Source organism: Hemibagrus wyckioides, linkage group LG23 (genome assembly GCF_019097595.1).
Source record: "Hemibagrus wyckioides isolate EC202008001 linkage group LG23, SWU_Hwy_1.0, whole genome shotgun sequence".
NCBI classification, from domain to species: Eukaryota; Metazoa; Chordata; class Actinopteri; order Siluriformes; family Bagridae; genus Hemibagrus; species Hemibagrus wyckioides.
This window is the reverse complement of record NC_080732.1, coordinates 15,463,415-15,484,929: the sequence shown is the minus strand read 5'-3', so window position 1 is coordinate 15,484,929 and position 21,515 is coordinate 15,463,415. Positions and strand designations below refer to the sequence as shown.

Genomic DNA, 21,515 nt, shown 5'->3' with positions numbered 1-21,515 from the left:
TATACTTGTACATCTGGAACTTTGTTATTTGCACGCAGAGAACTACTGTGTAATTATTGTCTAAAGTGTTGGCTGTATTAAGAGGGATTAAACAAAGATGTTCGGATGAAAAAACTCCGCCTTTCCCATCCTTCAAAAGTTCTTTTACTTTCTTTTCCTCCTTTCCAGAAACATGTTCCGTGTGCTCTTAACACCCAATAAAACCTGAAAGACAAGAACAAGACTCAGTGGGAGGAGAAACAGCAAAAAAAAACAAAACAGGAAGGTAGATCCAAAGTTCACACACACACACACACACACACACACCTGCTAAAGGGCACTTCTTTACTCTGGATTTCTTCAGAGATGTAACAGAGACAGAATGCAGCTCATGGTTCAAGTTTCTCCCTGACACAGGGGGGAAAAGAAGACTAAAAGATCTGTGAGGGAAATCTAATCTTTTTTATTTATTTTTTATTTTATTTTTTTCCTGAACTCTGATATGGATCTGGATATGTGGCCTCTAAGAGCACTACTCCTGCTTGCCTGCTGCTCAGGTGAGAAGAATTTTTCTGATTATCTTGATCTTCATTTATAGTGATTTTATAACTCACACAAAATGTTACACTGAAATGTACACTAAAAATAAATAGCATAAAATATTTTTACACATTTATACGTTGGAAATGTATTTAAGTATTTTTTCATATTTTTATTTAAACATTTTAAAGTTGTTGTTTTTTTTTTAATTATTTCATAGGCTAACTTCAGCTGATAGAAGTTATGCAATCTTATCCTTCTGGATAGTTTGCTAACGCTAACTCTAAGACTCATTCGGAATAGATCGATCTTTCACGCTACAGAGATTTTCTTCTGAGCCGTACAGTCGTGAAATGGACTCCGGGATTATTTTACAGTGTTTAATCTAAGAGTCTGAAAATCAATCTCTACCAATAATTCTTGAAGATATTAAGCAATATATTATAAATCTGATGCTAGCAACAAACTGAATATGACGAATATGTGCAGCAGTGAGTCACGTGGCTTTGTGCCGTCGTTCTGTTGACGTAAAGACGCAGCAAAAAAATAAAGCATTTTTTTATACGTTTTATTGCGCCGCAGTTTGAAGAAATATAAGGATATGAGTACAGCTGAGAGATAACACTAAAACTAAATACGACAACGAAAATCAGGGATACGCTAGCTGTTTCACGTTTCTAAAAATGGGGGGAAAGATAAACGGTGCTAAAAAAATACATAATGTACAATGATGGAGATGCATTGGTGTTAAAAAATAAAAATAAAGAATTCACGCTGCTAAACTGCAGCACATCCAGCTGTGCACTCGAGGAGGGTATTTTTTATTCATACTGTGTGCTTTGGAAAAACAAACATCTTAAATTCTCTGCTTTATTGAATAAACATAACATGCAAATGGCTTTGTGTATTATACTGTCGGAATTTTAATAGCAGTTTACCTCTGTATGATATTCAATCAAGATTCACTTTCTCAGATGGGTTTAAATGCGAAACAGTGTAGTGTTTAAAGCACACCGAAACCTGCTGTAATCGACGTGCCTTTAAACCGACTGTGTGAATTACGTTGATTTGACATTATACAGACGTAACATGCGTTATTAATATCCTGGAAGTCCATTTTAATTTGTTCGTGTTTGTGTTTATTTAATAAATGACATATTTCCTCTGTAAGGTTTTCTTTACAGCCGTAGAAACTTGATCACTCTACATTTGTTGAGTCGTAGGGATTTGGTTTGGTTTTCCATCTTATTTATTTTTATGCAGCTGTGATTTTCATACCTGTTGTGGTCATTTTGTTCGTTTATTTCGTCCGGATGTGATATGTTTTGTGGGGGGGGGGATGGTCATTTTGTTTCGTGTGGTAATTTGTGAGTCATTTAGCTTTGATTTTCTTTCGTGTTGTGGTCATTTTGTTATTGCTTTTTTATTTGTGTGTGGGGGGAGGGGTGATTTTGTTGTGCAGTGTGTTAATTTCCTGATGTGTTGATTAATTTGTTTAGTATTTTGTGCCGTTTGTTTGGTGTTTGTTTGTTTTGCGGTCATTTTGTTCTGTGTTGAGGTCACATTGCATTTTTATTTTGTTTAGTTGTGTGGTAATTTAGTTTAAGAAATAGTTGTGGAAATTTGTGTGTGAGGGGGGGTTGTGGTGTGGTTAAAAAGTTGTTGTAATTTTATTTCGTAGCACTGATTTCGTTTTGCAGTGTGTTCATTTCCTTCTGTTGACTAATTTGTGAAGTATTTTCAGTATTTTTCCTGTTGCGTGATGATTTTTATTTCGTTTTAGGGTCATTTTGTTCTGTGTTGAGGTTTGTTTAGTTGTGTGTTAATTTTGTTTTATAGTGTGGACATTTTGGGAGGTTTGCGTGCGATTTTTGTGTGGTGTGGTTAAAAAGTTGTTGTAATTTTATTTTGTGGTGGTGATTTTCCATCCATCCATACATTTATCCATTGTCTATACCCGCTTTATTCCTAATTATGGTCACGGGGATCTGCTGGAGCCTATCCCAGCGCACATTTGGCGAAAGGCAGGGGTACACCCTGGACAGGTCACCAGTCCGTCACAGTGGTGGTGATTTTGTTTTGCTTAATTTTGGTGTTGGGTTTTTGGATTTGGTTTGGCGGTGTGATCTGATTTATGAGTTTACCGTATGATCATTTTGTTCTGTAGTGTGGTAATAATGTTTTGTTTGCTTTCTTTATTTGTTTTCGGATTTGTCTGTGGAAGTGCGACATCTCCAGAACGTGTTTGTAGGATGGAATTTTCTTTGACAGTAGCAGATGAACTGATTAGATTTTGGAAATGATCCAAACCGGGGTCAGGGTTACAGCAAGGTCAAACATTGAACATAGATCGTCTTTTTAATTTATTTGTCATAAGGAAATATGGTTATTACACCTTTCACCTTTTCTGACCAGCTACAATTTCTATCAGTCCATCAGTTTGTCTGTCAGTTGCTCAGTAGTAGTGCAGTATCTCAAGAATGTGAGGTAAAATGTAGGATTTGTATGGACTTGTCTTTGCTAGCACCTGATGAACATCTTTACATTTTGGCACTGTTTCAGGCATGGGCCGTGTTTGTTGACTGAGTTCTATGTGTTATTTTGGTATTGGTAATTTTGCTTTGTATAGTTTTAATATTGTTTTGTTTGTGTGTTTTGTCTAGATTACGTTATTTTGTTTTGGGTTTGGCAATTTCGTTTGTGTTATTCTCATTTTGCATTGTGGTGTGGTAGTTTTGTTTGGATTAAGTCACTTTGCTTTGGGTTTGGCAGTTTTGTTTAGATTTTGCTCATTTTGTCAGGTTTGTTCGGATTTTTTGTCATTTAGCTATTTTGTTGTCAGATTTGTTTGGATTTTAGTCATTTCGCTTTGTGTTGTCAGTTTTGTTCAGATTTTTGTTCAGTTATTTTCCTTTATCTTGTCGGTTTTTGTTCGGATTGTGGTCATATCGCTTGCTATCCTGGTCATTCTGCTTCACGGTGCGTGTAAACTTCTAACCCTGCACGTAGTTCAGCTCACCGTTTGCCTCTTCAACCTTCACACATATCGGATTTGTGCGCTATAATGTGCTAACAACATGATAATGAAGTGCTGCTGACGTTTAATGAGAACTGCGTCGATAATTTGTAAACGTGACAATCATGGCATTGCGTTTCTTGACATTTACAGCGAAATGAATAGAAATAAAATCCTGACAGACCGCAATTAAGCCCAGAGGATCCATTAGCTCTGCCTTTTGAACAAAACTCAAGTAGGTTTGCTTTTTTTTTTTTTGTACGAAGAACAGATGTGTGTGACCCAGTTACAGCAAGCGAGGATTAAAAATGGAATGGCTGCAGCTTGACGAAAAGGATTAACGCTGGCCTTTTCACTACATCACCTGCTATACCACTGAACGAAAAAGTTAAGCCTGAGATTAAGGCTTTCTGGGTGTGTGTGTGTGTGTGTGTACTTTTCGATCCACACCCAGATCTGATGACCGCTATAATATTGCATGTGTTAATTCTATCCAGCAGTTTTTCTGATGCTTAAAATCGATTTGTAATTCATCTACTGTAATATTTTCAGTAACGACATTCTGAAGTTGCATCCTTGCGATTATAAAGATTCTTTTCTCCTCGATTGTTGTCAAAATCAAATCTAATTGTTCTCTTTTTCCCCCCTTTTTTGTCTGTAGGCTTGTCTGCAACCGAAAGTTGCAATATGACAAAAGTCTATCTCGACTCCTGCAATTTTCACACCAGGCTCCATTGGGATGAAGTAAAAATCCCAGGCAGAGAAGTTCGCTACAGTGTCAAATACAGCAAGTGAGTTTAATGGGAGCCTTAAATGTCTTCCTAAAATCCTGGAGAATGGCTGGGATGTTTTGTTTTTTTCCTTCTTATTCCTTAAAATCATAATAATGATTGTTTTCCAGCAATGTATCACTACAGTTTAAGGACTATTAGTGCCAATGAACAAGCAGAAAGAAGCAGAATGGGAGTTATATATGTAAAGAGGGCATGCTGTAATAAGACAATGATTAATAATGTTGTTACTGTTACCAGTCAATGCTGATTTATATCACATCCCAAATAGTTTTGTTCCACTTGGACCCCAGCGATTTTCCAGTTGTGGAATTTATTCACAGATCTTTCTTTGCAGATCCTTTTAATAATGTTGGTGAACATTCACAAGACATGTTAATTCCTGTTATCACTTATGTTATACAGTTACAAACAATCATTCCTTCACCAGCCTCTTAAAACATCAGAATAAAAACTCCATCTTTTTACTTTTTCATCCCGACCTTGACATTCACACAGCACAGACACTGTAGACTCCTTCCTTATATATATATATATATATATATATATATATATATATATATATATATATATATATATATATATTTAATCAGTGTATTATTTTTATTATTAGACTGTATTATTATTAACTGTATGGAGCGTCAGCCGAACAAAAGTCCCTGTGATTGAGCTGTTACTATAGAAACAATAACCTATTAGAAGTGAATATAACCCTGTGATGTGAATTAGAGCTTGTACTATTGTCAGACTTGCTGTTATAGAAAATGAATCCACACCTTTTGACTAAGCAGATTGCAGAATTCAGACACTCTGGTGTAATAAAAACAATATTGAACCAGCAGCAGAGTTCCACTGGAGACCATAATATCAGTATATAATGATTATATCCTCTCAGATCGTTGAGTCTATAAACGTCTATAGATAAAAGACAGCACTAATGTCAGCTGTAAGACAGATTTAGTTTTATGTTTAGTTCCATCTGCAATACATTCTTCCCTCTACCTCTACATGTCTAATTGAACGGTATTTTTAACGCCTGAGGTTTTAACCCATACAGAATGCTTGATTACACAGAGACTGGCAGTGATAATATATTTGTATTGTGTGTTAGGCAGATGCTCAGCACCAGACTCATATCCTCTCAATTAATGTTCAAAGGATTCATATATCCCTAACATTAAAAAGTTGAAGTGAATAAGGTTGATTTTCTCGTTACAGTGGGAGATGTGAAGTGGTGGGATATATTACGCAACATATATTAATATGTATATAACATATATACAATATATGTTAATAACATATATATAATATGTTGCCAAAAGTTTTGGGACACCCCTCCAAATCATTGAACTCAGGTGTTGTTTTTCAGGGGTTGGGCTCGGTCCCTTAATTCCAGTGAAAGGACCTGTTAATTCTTCAGTACACCAAGACATTTTGGACAATTTCATGCTCCCAACTTTGAAGACTGCGAGCCAGGCCCAACCTGGGATGTCTGCCTTTACATGCACATGAATTTAATATGGATTTGGCCCGCCCTGTGCCCTTACTATAAGGCTTTCCACAAGGTTTAGGAGTGTGTTTATGGGAATTTTTGACCATTTCTCTAGAAGCGCATTTGTGAGGTCAGGCACTGATGTTGGACGAGAAGGCCTGGCTCGCAGTCTCTGCCCTAACCGAAAAGGTGTTCTGTCAGATTGAGGTCAGGACTCTGTGCAGGCCAGTCAAGTTCCTCCACACCTAACTTACACACCTTAGGGGTCATCCCCAAACTGTTCCCACAAAGTTGGGAGCATGAAATTGTCCAAAATGTCTCGGTATGAAGCTGAAGCATTGAGTTCCTTTCAGTGGAACTAAGGAGACAAGCCCAACCCCTGAAAAACAACACCTGAATTCAATGATTTGGAGGGGTGTCCCAAAACTTTTGTCCATTTAGTGTAAGTGAATAGTCACTTCTCGAAATTGATGTGTTGGAAGCAGGAAAAATAGGCAAGATTTGAGCTATTTTGACAAATTGCAATGGATAGACGGCTGGGTCAGTGCATTGATTAGCACCTACGAAAAGTGGTCCAAGGAAGGACAACCAGTGAACCGGATGACAGGGGTCAAAATCTAACTGATGCAAGTGGAGAACAACAGCTAACCCAGTCCTAGTCTGTTCCGATCCCTCAGAAGTACAGATTGCCAAAAAAGTCAATGCTGCCTCATATAGAAAGGTTTCAGAACACAAAGTGTATAACAGCGTAGCTGCAGACCGGTCAGAGTGCCCACGCTGACCATCATCCACCATATGACAAGCATGTGAGCATCACAACTGGACCATGGAGAAATGGAAGATCTGATAAAACAGACATTCTGGTATCTCACATTTTCTCTGATTTAAACAGATTATAGTTTATTCTAGCTACACCAATTAAGTAGCTTAGGCATACCAGTCCTCTTTAGTGGCATTAAGTATAATATTAAGATAACAATCTTTTATTCAGTAGTAACCAGGACAGAGCCTTATATTAAAGTCACAAATGCAGAATTCGTAATCATGTCTTCCTGTCATATTATTATCCTTATGCTTTCATTTAATGCCAAAAAAAAATCTCCCTGAGGCGTTCAAAATGATACTTACTTGTTTTGTCCAATTTAGTCTTGGAGAAAATATCCTTGTATTATACTGTGTGGGGTATGATAAGGAAATCTCTCCAGGCATTGATTCAGCCCTGGTTTCTTGCTCTATCACTAGAATCTCATCACCGTAATATAAACTATTGGATAGAAGCGTTTTTTTTTTTTTACTAATATTGTGTTAAAACATTACACATCTTGTATAAATGAGAAGAACAAAAAATAGACATTTAAAAAATATTTTGAGGTAAGAATATTGGAATATGTGCAAAAATAAATAAATAAATTAAAAAAAAAAACCATAAAAACATTTTAACAAACCATATCAGGATTTCTAGCCAAAAATTGGACCAAAAAAAAAAAAAAAATTCCAAAATACTATATTATTATTCGAAAAAAGGGTTTGTATCATTTCAATCAGCTTGTCCCACCTAGAGCTAAAAATCACTAACAAACATATGCCCATAATTTCTTCTAGTTTTAACCAAGTTAAGTAGCCTTTATTTGTCACATATACATTACTGCACAGTGAAATTCTTTCTTCGCATAATCTATCCTTGGATGGTTGGGGTCAGAGCACAAGGAAAGCCATGATCAGTGCCACCTGAGCCATGGTTGGGGGTCTTGCTCAAGGACCCAAAGGTGGCAGTTTGGTGGTACTGGGGCTTGAACCATGATCTTCTGATCAGCAACCCAGAGCCTTAATCACTTGAGCTACCACTGCCCTTATTTACATTCTTTTAGCTGAAGCCAGGAAGGAGAGCGTTTTCATACCCTTTCATAAAGATTTTTAGTTATTTTAAAGATAAATGCAAAGTGTTTCATTTGCACTTGTGTGTGAAGCGCCAATACTCCTACCTGAGAGTTTTTAGTAGTGGGTTTGGTTATCCAGCTAAGAATAGTTGCCTTGTTTATCTAGCTAGGAATGCCAGAAATGTCAAGTCCAGAGTCACCTGCTTTACCAGTCCACACACAAAACATTCTTGAGTAGAACTTGTTGAATAATGGGTGAAGATGAGAAAATAGCACATGCAGAAACTTCGTCACTTGCAGAGAAGATGGGGATTTATTAGTTTATGCCTGATCTGAGAATGAGAATCCTGAGGGGATCGATAAAACATTCTGCTTCTGATTTACAGAAAGTCAATTATGAAGAAAGTGAAGTGGAGTTGGAAGGATTTTTGGTTGAAGGTGTGGTCTTGCAAAACAAGGCTGAAAAATCAGTGAAGCTGAATATAATTTGACCAACCTTGTTTTGCTCATAGTTTTGGTGCCATCATTACATGTTGAGTCACCATTCAGGTGTGTTGAATTGTACTGTAGTGAGTGATCAGTTGTTGAGTTGTTACCATAGAGACTTGTTGATATTTTGAACCTGTGATCATTAACCTCAATCTCATGACCCACACTCTGAGTTCATCTCGTCCTTTGGCCTCTTTTATCAGAAGACATTGTCCTATCTTTGATATCCTTGCTTATATCCCCGCGTCCGTGACCACATTGTATTGGAACGTAATTTTTTTCTTGCCTCAGCTTGAAAAAGCCAAGACAACTAGCTGAGAAAATTTCCCCCAACTAAAACTCTTCAGTTTGTCAGTGAAGGTAGTCACTTTAATTGTGCACTTAAGTGATTTGTCTTTGTTCGGCTTTACGTGGTGAGGCGTTTGATTTTTTTGGGGGGAAAGTGAAGCTTGGACACGTGTGCTTTTGTTGTTTATCCTACTATTCTTTCATTCCTATTCAAGCCTGTTCTTCCCAAAGAATTCTCTTTGGCAGTTAACATAACGGTGATGAAGTTTGGCTTTTGTAATCCACAGAACTGACAAAAAATAAAAAATAAAAGAAGCTGGAGTGAAAAAATCGCCTGCTGTTAGAATCAAAGTCCAACTTGTCAATTAAATCTTCTTTGAACCATGAGCAAGAGTAGAGACTTGGTGGTCCAGGAAGTCATCTGCAATGGAGTTTCGATTCGGTTCAGGGCTGAGAAACGTCACCAACAAAGGAACAGCAAAATGAAGGTTTCAGCTTCTTGTGGAGCAGCACTTACTCAACCTTCTTTACACCTCTCTCTGGTTATCTCTTTTTATCAAAATCTCATTATTCCTTCTCAGATTTCAGTCTTTCCTTCTGTTCCAATCCACCTGTCTGATCTCGTCAAATAATAATCAGCCATTCACATGCAGCTAAGAGCAACCAGTACGGTCAGGTCAGTGGTTCTATGGTGACCCTTGGGACTGTTGTAATTTGGTCTTTTCCTCTTTCCTCAAAAACAAGCAGTCTTTAGAATGTAACTTGATCTTCAAAGCTCTTTATCTACACACTACAGCATGAATTCAGTCTGGAAGAATATGTTTTTGATATCTAACACCGATATAGCGATATGCAGCTTAGTGGTGCTTTCCCACTTTATCTCTTAGATCATTCTATTTTTGGAACTAAAGACCAAGTTACACAATTTTCAGTAAGGGTCTGTTTCTCAAGAGTTGCCAGTGATGATTTTTGCAAATGTATAATAAATGCTCTATTCTGTGCAGTCAGAAAGTGTCGATATATATATAAGTCACAGTGACCTGTATGGCATGGCATGACACATAAACGGATTAAAAAAGATGTGCTTGTTAATATGTGTGAGATAAGGAAACTTGCTGAAATGGATGCAAAGAAGCAGAAAGACAATTTATCCAAAAACGTAATCCAAGAACAGGCAGAGGTCAGGAGATTAGCAAACGTCAACAATGGAAGCAGAATCACAAATGATAAGCAAACAGGGTCAAAGGCAAGATAACAATACGTGAGGAAACACAGCTTAATAAATTCAGGCTGGGACACTGAGTGTTACTTTGCAGTGAGTAAGTGTGTGAACAAGTGTGTGTGACTTGCAATCAGGTGACTGTGAACGTGACAAACACCATGATTGTTAGGGAGTGTGCTCTGAGGATTGAGTTTCAAGCCCCAGCTCCACCAAACTGCCACTGTTGGGCAACTGAGCAAGGCCCTTAACCCTCCCTGGTCCAGGGGTGCTGTATCATGTCTGACCCTGCGCTCTGACCCCAACTACCAAAGCTGGGATATGCAAAGAAAGGATTTCACTGTGCTGTAATGCATATGTGTTTCTTCTTCTTCCAGTCTTGGGTAGCCATGTTTATAGGCTGTTCTGCGAAACATAGTTGTTGGTGGGTTTGAGAGTTGACCAACAATATCCTGATATTTTCTGTGTTTTGTTAAGGAGTCTCCAGTGTCTACTTCATAACACTCCATAATAAGTTTTCTACCATATGGAAATTTTCCTAGTGGACATTTTTGCAGTTTCTCAGTAACGTTAAGTTCCGGAGAAGAAAATGAAAGACTGGTGTGGATACCAACTGTATTGTGTACCAACTGTATCAGTCTAATTTATTAAATGTAATGGTTCTGTTCTGTACAGATATGGAGATCCACTCCAGATGATGATTGGATGCCAGAATATTTCTAAACCTTTCTGTGATCTCAGCTCTGTGATGATGGACGTTCGCAATAAATATTACGGCAGGATCATGGCTGACGGGTTATGCCTCGGGAAATTCGAGCAATTTGTTCCAATCGAAAAAAGTAAGGCCATTAAGATGAAAAAAAGTTAGATTGTATATTCACTGTGGAATTTTGTTGTCTTTCATAATCTGTGCTCTAAGATTTTGTATTACTTTAAGATTTATCTATAAAGCAGGAAGCAACTCTCTGTATCTTTCTTCTCATGGAATTCATTTCCTTATCTCTCTTTCTTACTTTTTGCTTTCTTTCTCCTTCTTGTCCTTTTCAGCCACTCTGGAAGCGCCGGAGCGGTCCATGATAACAGCCGGGTTCTCTCTCACCGTAACCGTCACAACACCCATGGGGCCTCAGAACCGCTCAATTAGAGAGATCAGCTGTTGGGAAAAGTGCCAGGAAGAGACAGAATCGTCTGTTAACTACATCGTCAAGCTCACACACCCGGAGTCTGAAGCTGGAAAGGTAACAGCTAGTCGCATATCCATAATGTAGTGTTGTATATGTTCCATTTTAAACTAACAATGGATACCAGAGAAATATTAGAGACTTAGATAGCTCTAAGGCACTGATTTGTGTCAAATTACCTGGCATACTGGTTCTTTCTTTGGTATGTACGTTATTCCTAAACCATTCAAAGTATGTGAGTGTTGCATTAAAGATATTTCATATGCACCGAAGCTCTGAACGGCTATAAAGCGCTATGTTATAATTTTGACGTTGTTTCATTTATTATGTTGTTAAAAGCCCTGAACAACATCTAGAACAAGAATTAAAACCTAATATTCAATACATTACTTTTCTATAGAGAGTCTGGGGTGTGAAATAATGAGTTAATATGTCAAAAATAAGTACAGTGGAACCTCGGCATACGAATTTAATTTGTTCTGGAGGCGAGTTCTTAAGGCGGAAATTTGTACTGGGAAATGAATTTTTCCATAATAAATAATGTAAATGCAAATAACCGGTTCCAGCCACCCAAAAATATGACCAAATATTACCAATACGAAGCATATGTAAACTGTATGGCTGCTTACAAAGAACTGACCCAAGCCAAGTATTTCATGTTAAGGCTCCTCACAGGAAGTTGTGCCACCAAGCTTGGGCTATAAAATAGAACAGACCGCCCACGTCACCAATCTGTCAACAACAAAATGCACGAGAAATCATGTAGCTTTTTGAACACATGCCAAAGACAATGTTCGTATTGTTGGTTGACTCTTTCGAAACACCTTCCCCTGACTGAAATCTCGCTTCGGTTGGGTTCATTGGCTTTCCAGTGACGCAAACAAGTTTTGAACGGCTCCTGGACATATGTGCAACTTATGTTAGGTTAATGATCAGAAGGTCAAGGGTTTAAACCCCAGTAGCCCTTGAGCAAGGCCCTTAACCTTCAACGCTCCTGGAGTGCTGTATGTCTGACCACAGCTTCCTAATAAGATGGGATATGGGAATATATATATATATATATATATATATATATATATATATATATATATATATATATAAAATAAAGGCAGCTTATTTAGTTTAAATAACATAGACTTAGTCATCTATAGATGTTAATAATAAAAAAAATATTAGGTCAATATATTTATTTTAACGTTTTGTTTTTAGTACATTTTGTTATTTAAATGATTTGTTTTTTGGTCTAATGTACATTATTACTCATAATTATTACCCAAGTGACCCAAGTAAGCTAGTTTATTCTCTGCAAATCCTAGCTAGCTATGTCAGATTTCTAGGTTAATGATGTTATTTATATATAATAAAATATAAATAAAATATTTTAAAAATAAAAATAAAATAAAGTCTACTTGTTTGCATAGAAAAACAAAGTCACTGTTGGAGTCAAAATAATGTTATGGCTAAATTAGTAACTAGAGGTCATGGTATATTATAAACTGAAGTAAATCAGTGGTTGCTTCAGTAGTTCATCCTCTAAACTCTAGAACTCCAATATATGTCCAATAATATTGAGTTTAACTAGAATTATTCCCTTATTTCACTTAAAACGTTAACATTATGCCTTGCTAATTCTTTTAGACTATAATACTCTCTCCACAGACATGTTTTATTATCACTTATCTCATATCTCTTTCCAGGAGTTTAAGAACACGTCTGACATTATTACACTGAATCATTTACACGTGAACACGGAGTATTGCGGCGTCGTATGGTATGAGCTCACCCATCCCTACCTAAAACGCCAGAGTGAAAACACCACCTTCTGTGTGACTTTGCCAGGTGAGGACAGGCGTGTTTGTTTAGTTTCTGTTCACTCTCACGTCATTCAAACCCAGCAAGATAAGAAATATCTTCATGTTGTGCTTATGTTCATATTATTGTTATACTAACACGTTACGCTAAATGTTAGGAGGTTCGGATTATCAGATTTAATTCAAAGTATTAAGAATTTTTCACACACTGTATCTTTCTCAGTAATTGTGCAATTCCAATGATTAACCTATCATATCAGCCCCCTGTCACGTTTGGGCTTGTGCTAAAATCTGAGCTTTACAGTGTACATAACATACGTTTTTGGGTCAATTTTCTTTTTTTTGTCCCCAGGTGCATACAAGCCCTGGATTCCTATATTCATCTTATTTGCATTAGTGGTGCTTTTCTTCTTGATCATCTTGCCGTTGATTTTGTGTCATCAGTATGTCACGAGAAAGAGGAAACTCCCCAAGATGCTGGTAAGATACTCTTAATGTAGTTTTTTCTCTATCAGGAAACTGTTCTAGAAAAATTCCCTCCTTTGTAAGTGTACCTGGAAGCAGCTCTACCTCACAGTTCCTGGCACCGACAAGCTGTGTGTGTATGTGTGTGTGTGTGTGTGTGTGTGTGTGTGTGTAGGGAGAGGTTAGTGAGGAATGTTCTTTACTCACACGCACCTTTGTTACAGAGCACTTGTGTAGCTTTTGGCCTGCTTCCAGTATGCATGATCTCTCTTTTCATGAATTGTGTATGTTTCTTTTATTGGCTTGATCGATTCTCTTCTAGTTAAAATGTTGTATTTTTCAGTCCAGACTATTAAACCGATGTTTCAGTGATTTTGTTTTCTAGTCGAATATGTGCTATTACTGCAAAAAAAAAAATGATACTTCCTGCAGTGAGAAAAGAATGAGGGCCTGGAATTTCCAAGGGCAGTCAATAAACGTTTATAATATCTATACTAAGACTCATAATAGTGTATTCAGGGGTGAGCCAGACGTGAGAGAAACTCTTACCAAGACTTTCTATCAGTCTATGAGTTAATACAGGAAAAAGTAGGTTTACTTATGCTTTTTTTTTAAATGTTTTGGGGAGCAGTTACACTTGCTGTTGGCCATAATCAGATTTGCAAATATAAGTCATCAGTATTTTCAAGAGGAATGTGTCTTGTATTAAGATTCATCTTATGCAGGTGCATAAATCGATTGATATTAAAATGACCGTTTTATTGTTTCCTCCCTCAGGACAGTGTCTTTTAATAGTCTAGACCACCACCTTAAAGAGAAGAACCTGCATAAAACAATTAACTTCAGTTCAATGTTCACATACCTATACACCGATCAGGCATATCATTATGACCACCTGCCTAATATTGTGTTGATCCCCCTTTTGCTGCTTTTTGCTGTGTATTCTGAGACCTTTCTATCAGAACCAGCCTTAACATCTTCAGCAATTTGATCAACAGTAGCTCGTCTGTTGGATCGGATCACACGGGCCAGCCTTCGCTCCCGACGTGCATCAATGAGCCTTGGCCGTCCATGACCCTGTCGCCGGTTCACCACTGTTCCTTCCTTGGGCCACTTTTGATAGATACTGACCACTGTAGACTGGGAACACCCCACAAGAGCTGCAGTTTTGGAGATGCTCTGATCCAATGGTCTAGCCATCACAATTTGGCCCTTTGTCAAACTCGCTCAAATCCTTACACTTGTCCATTTTTCCTGCTTCTAACACATTAACTTTGAGGACTAAATGTTCACTTGCTGCCTAATATATCCCACCCACTAACAGGTGCCATGATGAGGAGATCATCAGTCTTATTCAGTTCACCTGCCAGTGCTCATAATGTTATGCCTGATCGGTGTATTTATTTTATTGCTCTGATATGAGTATTTCCTATAAACATCTCACTACTCAACTCTGGATACAGCCCCATCTTGGTTACACAAAACCTGTAAAGCAGTTTTTCATTCTTTTTACAGTTCAGAGAAGTACATTATGGTTCTTCTCTGTGGTAATATCCCAGTGCCACAGATTCAGTACAGATCCAGGGTTGAAAAGCTTTACTAAACTATAATCAAGGGACGCCACTGCCCTTTTAAAACATTAGACTGGTATTAACTTCTGGTCATCGAAGTGGCCGAAACAGCAAATTTATACCTCTTTCTCTTTGTCTCTCTAGCAGGTCATGTCGAAGAACACCACTCCTGACTTCAATCCGGATCCTAAAGTAGAGATAACCACCGTGAAAGTACACTCTAAACCTCCATGGAATACCAACAAGCCTAAACCAGCCTCATCTGCTGTACCAGAGAAGAAAAAAGCTGGGATTGATGTTGTAGGTTACATAGGCCAAGACTACCACAACCAAGACTGGCACTGTCATTCTTACAGTAATGAAAAGGTCGCACCAGTTAGTGACAAGAGTGCTAAATCCTGCATCAGTTATAGCATGGTGGTGAGTGTGATTGTACCCCAGGATCGAGAGGAGTTATCAAGCTGTGCTAATGACAGTGGGATAGGAGAGTCCATCAGCCCTGGATTGTCATCTTGCACAGATGAGGATCTATTCCCGGTCATATCTCGTGCACAATCAGAAGAAGACCTGGGCATGATGGAGCCAGTCTCCACCAGTGAGACTTTGGTGCTGCCAGTGTCACTTAGTGCCAACGGGAAACTGCAGTTGTCCACCTTAGCATTCCAGCCGGTGGTTTCAAACGTAAACAAGAACTCAGAAATCGTGCCTCTTATGCCAAGGTCATCGCCAGCTGGAGAAAGGACTCTTTTGCTGACAGATCTTGTCTCCATGGATAATTCAGACTGGACAGACAATGACTCAAGGCCTAAATACAGGAAAGCCTACCTTCCAAATGGGGTCCCTCAGACCTTCTCAGAGTTACCTTCTTGTGAAACTATTTCCAAAGTTCTATTATCTGACTCTACATCAAACTACAGAGAAAACTGGGTACCGGGAATCCTACCAGATCCCCTGCCAAATGCTACAAACTGCATGGTAGCCAACAGTCAGCTGCATGAGTTTGCTGAGCCAGAAGAGGACGTAGAGGAATCACCATCAAAACTTGAAGCAATCTTTTTAAGTGGATGGATGGTGCAAATCCAAGGATAGTATCATTTTTCTTAAACATTGGCTCTGACTCTTAGTGGAGGCTTGAAAAGAATTGTTTAGCCATTCACAATCATGCTGTTAATGAAGAAGGAAACCTCTCACTGGGCAAAGGATATATTTAAGATGCATAACCGGGCTTCCGGGCTCAAGGATGAGTACCAGATGTTGGGTAGGAATTGGTCTTCAGGAAAGATGAGGACTGAAATAGCTCTTGAGCACTTGTTAATGAGCAGAGAACATTTCCTATATGCCCTGTGTCTTGTATCTGTGGCCTTTGTAGTGGTACTCACAGTTAAGCCTGCAGGATTACAGCATCACACCTTTTGGTGTTTAAGATGCTCCAGCACTTGTACCACGCTCCTCAGCTCCAGTTCATTAGCTCAAACAGTTGAAGCAGGTGTTTTAAACTTTAGTAACACTAAGCTGTGTTGTGAAGTAACATTTGTGATGGAATAGTAGAAACTGGTTCCACCAAATACATTGTTTAAGTTTTGCAGTTTGACTGAAATACACTACATGGCCAAAAGTATAGGAACACAGACATCATACCCATATGTACTACCCATATGAACATCTCCTTTTTTGCTCCTACATCAGTCTTCTCTCTTCTCTGAAGGTTTTCTGCCCTTTCAGCTACAAGTGAGTTAATGAGGTCAGGCACAGGGTGTGGAGTCCTGGTGCACAGTTGACATTCCAGTTTATTTTGAAGGTGTTCATCGAGGTTGAAGTCAGAGCTCAGTGCAGGCCACTTGAGTTCTTTGACTCCATTTTTTTAACAAACCATGTCTTGTGCATGGCAGCACTGTTGTGCTGGAACAGGTTTGGGCTTCAGCATACAAAGACATTTATTTGCTTTGTGGCAAAAGTTTGGAGAAGGTCCACATATGGATGTAATGATCAGGTGTCCACCTACCATCAGCTACATAGTGTAGCTCAGGTAGCAGCCGAAATAACTTATCTAATTAAGTAAGAAGGTTTTATGAGAATGTCTTTTTGTATTTGTTTATTTATTTCCTGTTTGACAAAGCAGAAGTAGTTCATTGACTGTAAATTAGCCCTATGATTCCTGGCAAAACAATACTCAACACTCACCAGTGGAAAGCAAGAACATTAGTGTATGAGAATGGAATGAGTTTTAATTAACAGAGATGATGTAGTGACAAATTCCTTATTAGTTAACATGTTGGGTGGCTGCTAAGACTTACACATTGTTCTGAAATTGATTGTGTCATTTGGGAGTGCGAGTCTTCGGTATTACACATATTACCTACGTTATTATACGAATGTCATGAACAAGTTTGTTGAGGATCTGGAAAATGGTTAGGGACTAGGATTGTAGTCCCAATTTTTGCATTCAAACGAGTTTAAGACGATTTCTCACCCGATTTCCAGTAAAGACTTGCAGAGATCAAGCCATTATCAAGGATTATTGCTTAATTTCTGATTTAGAAACTTGCTTATTATCTTATCAGGAAGTTCTTAAAGGCGTAAAAAAACAGTCGCTGTAACCTTACCTCACTTATACCTCATTAAAGACATTTTGCATTACAAACTTCAAACGCTATCATTTTGTAAAGTTTTTGTTTTGTATATTTTGGCTGAAGTTCAGCTTGAAGAAGCATTTCTAATGGATTTCCTTTTTTTAGAGCTACATATGAAGTGTAAAAATAAGACATGACTGAGAGACTCGTTTACTGTTAATGTTTGTTTCGCCTGTAACTTTTGTGTTGTTGTTGTTTTTTTTCATTTTATCGTATCAGTTTTGTTGTCATTCAGCAACATTCTAGACGTGACCTGTTGTAATATAAACAGCTACCTTTTATTCGTCTTTGTCTATGGAATAATAATTACGCTGAAGTATAATATTATCTTTTGCTGATGTAATGTAAACTCGCCTCTCAGACAAAGCAGCTAGAGTTTCTCAGGCTTTCAATGCAGACGATCCTTTTTGAAGGATTGCTGGATTTTTCTTTTCTATGAGCACAGAGTGCAACTTTAACCGCACTCATTCGAATCTAAAAAATAATAAAGTGAAGAAACAGAATTATCTTATTCTGCGTTTCATTTTTATAACGTACGTTTCACTGTTTCAATCTCCTAGTTAAATACGGAGCTCTGTACAAACAAGGCAAAGGTCTGACTCATCTGTTCTCTGGTTAGTTACGACTGTAACACCACAATCAAATCACTTTATAACCTGATTAGCCGTGTGGAGTTTGCTGTCTATGTGGCGGCCGCATGCTCAGATATATTACGAGGGAAAGTTTTCCCTGGTCTTGAAAATTCTGCCTTAAATCGTCTTAACAGTTTGCTTATTTGGATCCTAAGCAACAGACATCTAGCTGGCTGGCTACCTGTGATTAGCTCTGTAACTGGTTAGCTAGTTAACCCACAAAAAATAACACTTGTTTATGCTAAAACAAGTGTTTTTAAATCAACATAAACTTGTTAACATTAACTATAATATTAACAAAAAGGTTCTGATACATTTTCAGGAAAGTATTTTTACTGTAGAAATGAAAAAATATGACTATTCATCCAAAGTATTAAAGCAACTAGCTACAAATGTAATATAACTTGACTTAAAATTTCTTTTAGCTAGCTGAGTATTAACTTCTGAAACAGACAAAACATCTCGAAGAATCTCTAGCATGATATTTCAGGCTAATCTGGAATGAAGGAATAAGGCTAGAACCTAAAATACAATCCATTTAAAATAACTGAACACGGACATTAGTCTAGTTTTATTAATAACAATTTTTATTCTAGATACTAGCTAGTTAGTTAGCCTTAATTTCTTTTAAGTAACTTCAATGACTGATTCGATTTTTATAAAAGGGGGGTTGTAGTAGCTGTGTGGTGAAGGTGCTGGACTACTCATAGGAAGGTTGTGAGCTTGACTCAAGCTGCCATAACTGGCCTCTTGAGCAAGGCCTTTGACCCTCAATTGCTTAGCTGTATAAAACGAGATAAATTATAAGTCACCCTGCACAAGAGTGTCTGCCAAATTCCAGAAACGAAAATGAAAATGTTTATGAATTCTCCCCTGCAATTCTCTGATACATAAACTTCGAATCAATTTATGAATCAAAAGTATTTCCTGCACAGTAGAGTTGCCAGCTCAGTGTGACCAATGCTCCACATATAACAGCTTCGTTAAAGTCTTTAATATAGCCGTTAGCAATTTTTTTTTTTGATGTACATTAAGTGCCTTGACCACATACACTATATTGCCAAAAGTATTTGCTCACCCATCCAAATAATCAGAATCAGGTGTTCCAATCACTTCCATGGCCACAGGTGTATAAAATCAAGCACCTAGGCATGCAGACTGTTTTTACAAACATTTGTGAAAGAATGGGTCGCTCTCAGGAGCTCAGTGAATTCCAGCATGGAACTGTGATAGGATGCCGCCTGTGCAACAAATCCAGTCGTGAAATTTCCTCGCTCCTAAATATTCCACAGTCAACTGTCAGCTGTATTATAAGAACGTGGAAGTGTTTGGGAACGACAGCAACTCAGCTACGAAGTGGTAGGCCACGTAAACTGACGGAGCTAGGTCAGCGGATGCTGAGGCGCATAGTGCAAAGAGGTCGCCAACTTTCTGCAGAGTCAATCGCTACAGACCTCCAAACTTCATGTGGCCTTCAGATTAGCTCAAGAACAGTGCGCAGAGAGCTTCATGGAATGGGTTTCCATAGCCGAGCAGCTGCATCCAAGCCATACATCACCAAGTGCAATGCAAAGCGTCGGATGCAGTGGTGTAAAGCACGCCGCCACTGGACTCTAGAGCAGTGGACACGCATTCTCTGGAGTGACGAATCGCGCTTCTCCATCTGGCAATCTGATGGACGAGTCTGGGTTTGGCGGTTGCCAGGAGAACGGTTCTTGTCTGACTGCATTGTGCCAAGTGTAAAGTTTGGTGGAGGGGGGATTATGGTGTGGGGTTGTTTTTCAGGAGCTGGGCTTGGCCCCTTAGTTCCAGTGAAAGGAACTCTGAATGCTTCAGCATACCAAGACATTTTGGACAACTCCATGTTCCCAACTTTGTGGGAACAGTTTGGAGCTGGCCCTTTCCTCTTCCAACATGACTGTGCACCAGTGCACAAAGCAAGGTCCATAAAGACATGGATGACAGAGTCTGGTGTGGATGAACTTGACTGGCCTGCACAGAGTCCTGACCTCAACCCGATAGAACACCTTTGGGATGAATTAGAGCGGAGACTGAGAGCCAGGCCTTCTCGTCCAACATCAGTGTGTGACCTCACAAATGTGCTTCTGGAAGAATGGTCAAAAATTCCCATAAACACACTCCTAAACCTTGTGGACAGCCTTCCCAGAAGAGTTGAAGCTGTTATAGCTGCAAAGGGTGGACCGACGTCATATTGAACCCTATGGATTAGGAATGGGATGTCACTTAAGTTCATATGCAAGTTAAGGCAGGTGAGCGAATACTTTTGGCAATATAGTGTATATTTACATCATCTGTATACAATTACTGCTTGTAGCTATCTGTTGCTATGAACAATTGCACAATTTACACCATTCACCAAGTGAAAGAGAACATGAGATTACAATATTAAGTCAATATTTAACTAATAAATATTATAAATCTTTATCTCAGTCTCTCTCTTTATATCAGAGAGAGAGAGAGATAGAAATTTCTTTTAGACAGGTGTCTACAAATATTACAATGGACATAAATTGAGGGCGTAGACTCAGGATCTATCACGCAATGTTCTTTAGACACGCTCTGTTCTCAGACTTTCTCAATAATCCACCTCTCTGTTCATTTGGACCCTTTTTGACCACCTTTTCAAAAAAGTTTGGAGAATCATAGAAATGATGCCTCTTAAAACCTTATTTTCTTTACTTTTCTTATTTTTTGATTACGTTTCTCACAAAGAACCTATGGATCTGGTGCAGTTCCACGAGTAACGTGCTGCTCCAGCAATCATAAAGCACTAAGCAATAATATCAGCTGAGTAAACAACATATCAACAATACGTTTGCACTTTGCTCTGTGGCTCAGAACGTACAAGCTGTGGTACAAGCCACTATAATAATCTCTCCCTAATTAGTCTACATTACTATAGGATTCGTTTCTTGCTATTTGACTCACGATTCATTTCTATAACACTGTCTGAGTTTCATAATGTTAATTTATGATACATTTACATACAGCCGATTCATAATTTATAGGCTTAGCCATAGTTTATGGTTTATTTAAATGGCTTGCTCATGATTTATTTATGTCAAATCGATTCATAATTCATTTGTGTAATGTTAATCCCTTCATTCGTTTGTAGCGCACCACCCGCACTAAAACTATTCGTATTTGCATGCATAAAAATATGCATGATTTTTATACAGTACTCGGTAGTCTCGCAGCGTAAAAGCACTCTTCCCTAGAGTGCCATTATAGCACAGTGATTAGTGTTGGATTTTATATAGAGTGCTGTGTTAACCCTTTTTGTACCGGTACAGTGGTGAAACTGACTTTTCAGACATTTTCAATCAGAATAAACAAACGAATGATTTTTATGGCTATAAGTCTGAGTCAGGACTTTTAATGGATGAAGATAAACACCTTCAGATTTTGGAGTCTTATGAACAAGCACTTGGAGCATCTTAGAGAGCAGAAATGGGTTTGATATCACCATTTATTTCAAACATTTGTGTGAACAAAATAACCGCTTGGAGGTAT

General features: G+C 38.2%; 1 protein-coding gene across 2 annotated transcripts; it reads left to right on the top strand.

Moving 5' to 3' along the window:
• Positions 1-279: 279 nt before the first annotated feature.
• On the top strand, positions 280-16,893 carry ifnlr1 (interferon lambda receptor 1). Of its 2 annotated transcripts, none has more exons than XM_058376917.1 (7): positions 280-536; positions 4,197-4,326; positions 10,367-10,530; positions 10,739-10,929; positions 12,570-12,711; positions 13,036-13,163; positions 14,867-16,893. In XM_058376917.1, the coding sequence occupies exons 1-7, from the start codon at positions 482-484 to the stop codon at positions 15,806-15,808; spliced, it is 1,752 nt and encodes a 583-aa protein (XP_058232900.1). In that variant the 5' UTR covers positions 280-481; the 3' UTR covers positions 15,809-16,893. The 2 variants fall into 2 exon arrangements, with proteins under 2 accessions (XP_058232900.1, XP_058232899.1); XM_058376916.1 differs by having other exon boundaries at positions 282-536; positions 14,864-16,893.
• Positions 16,894-21,515: the final 4,622 nt, after the last annotated feature.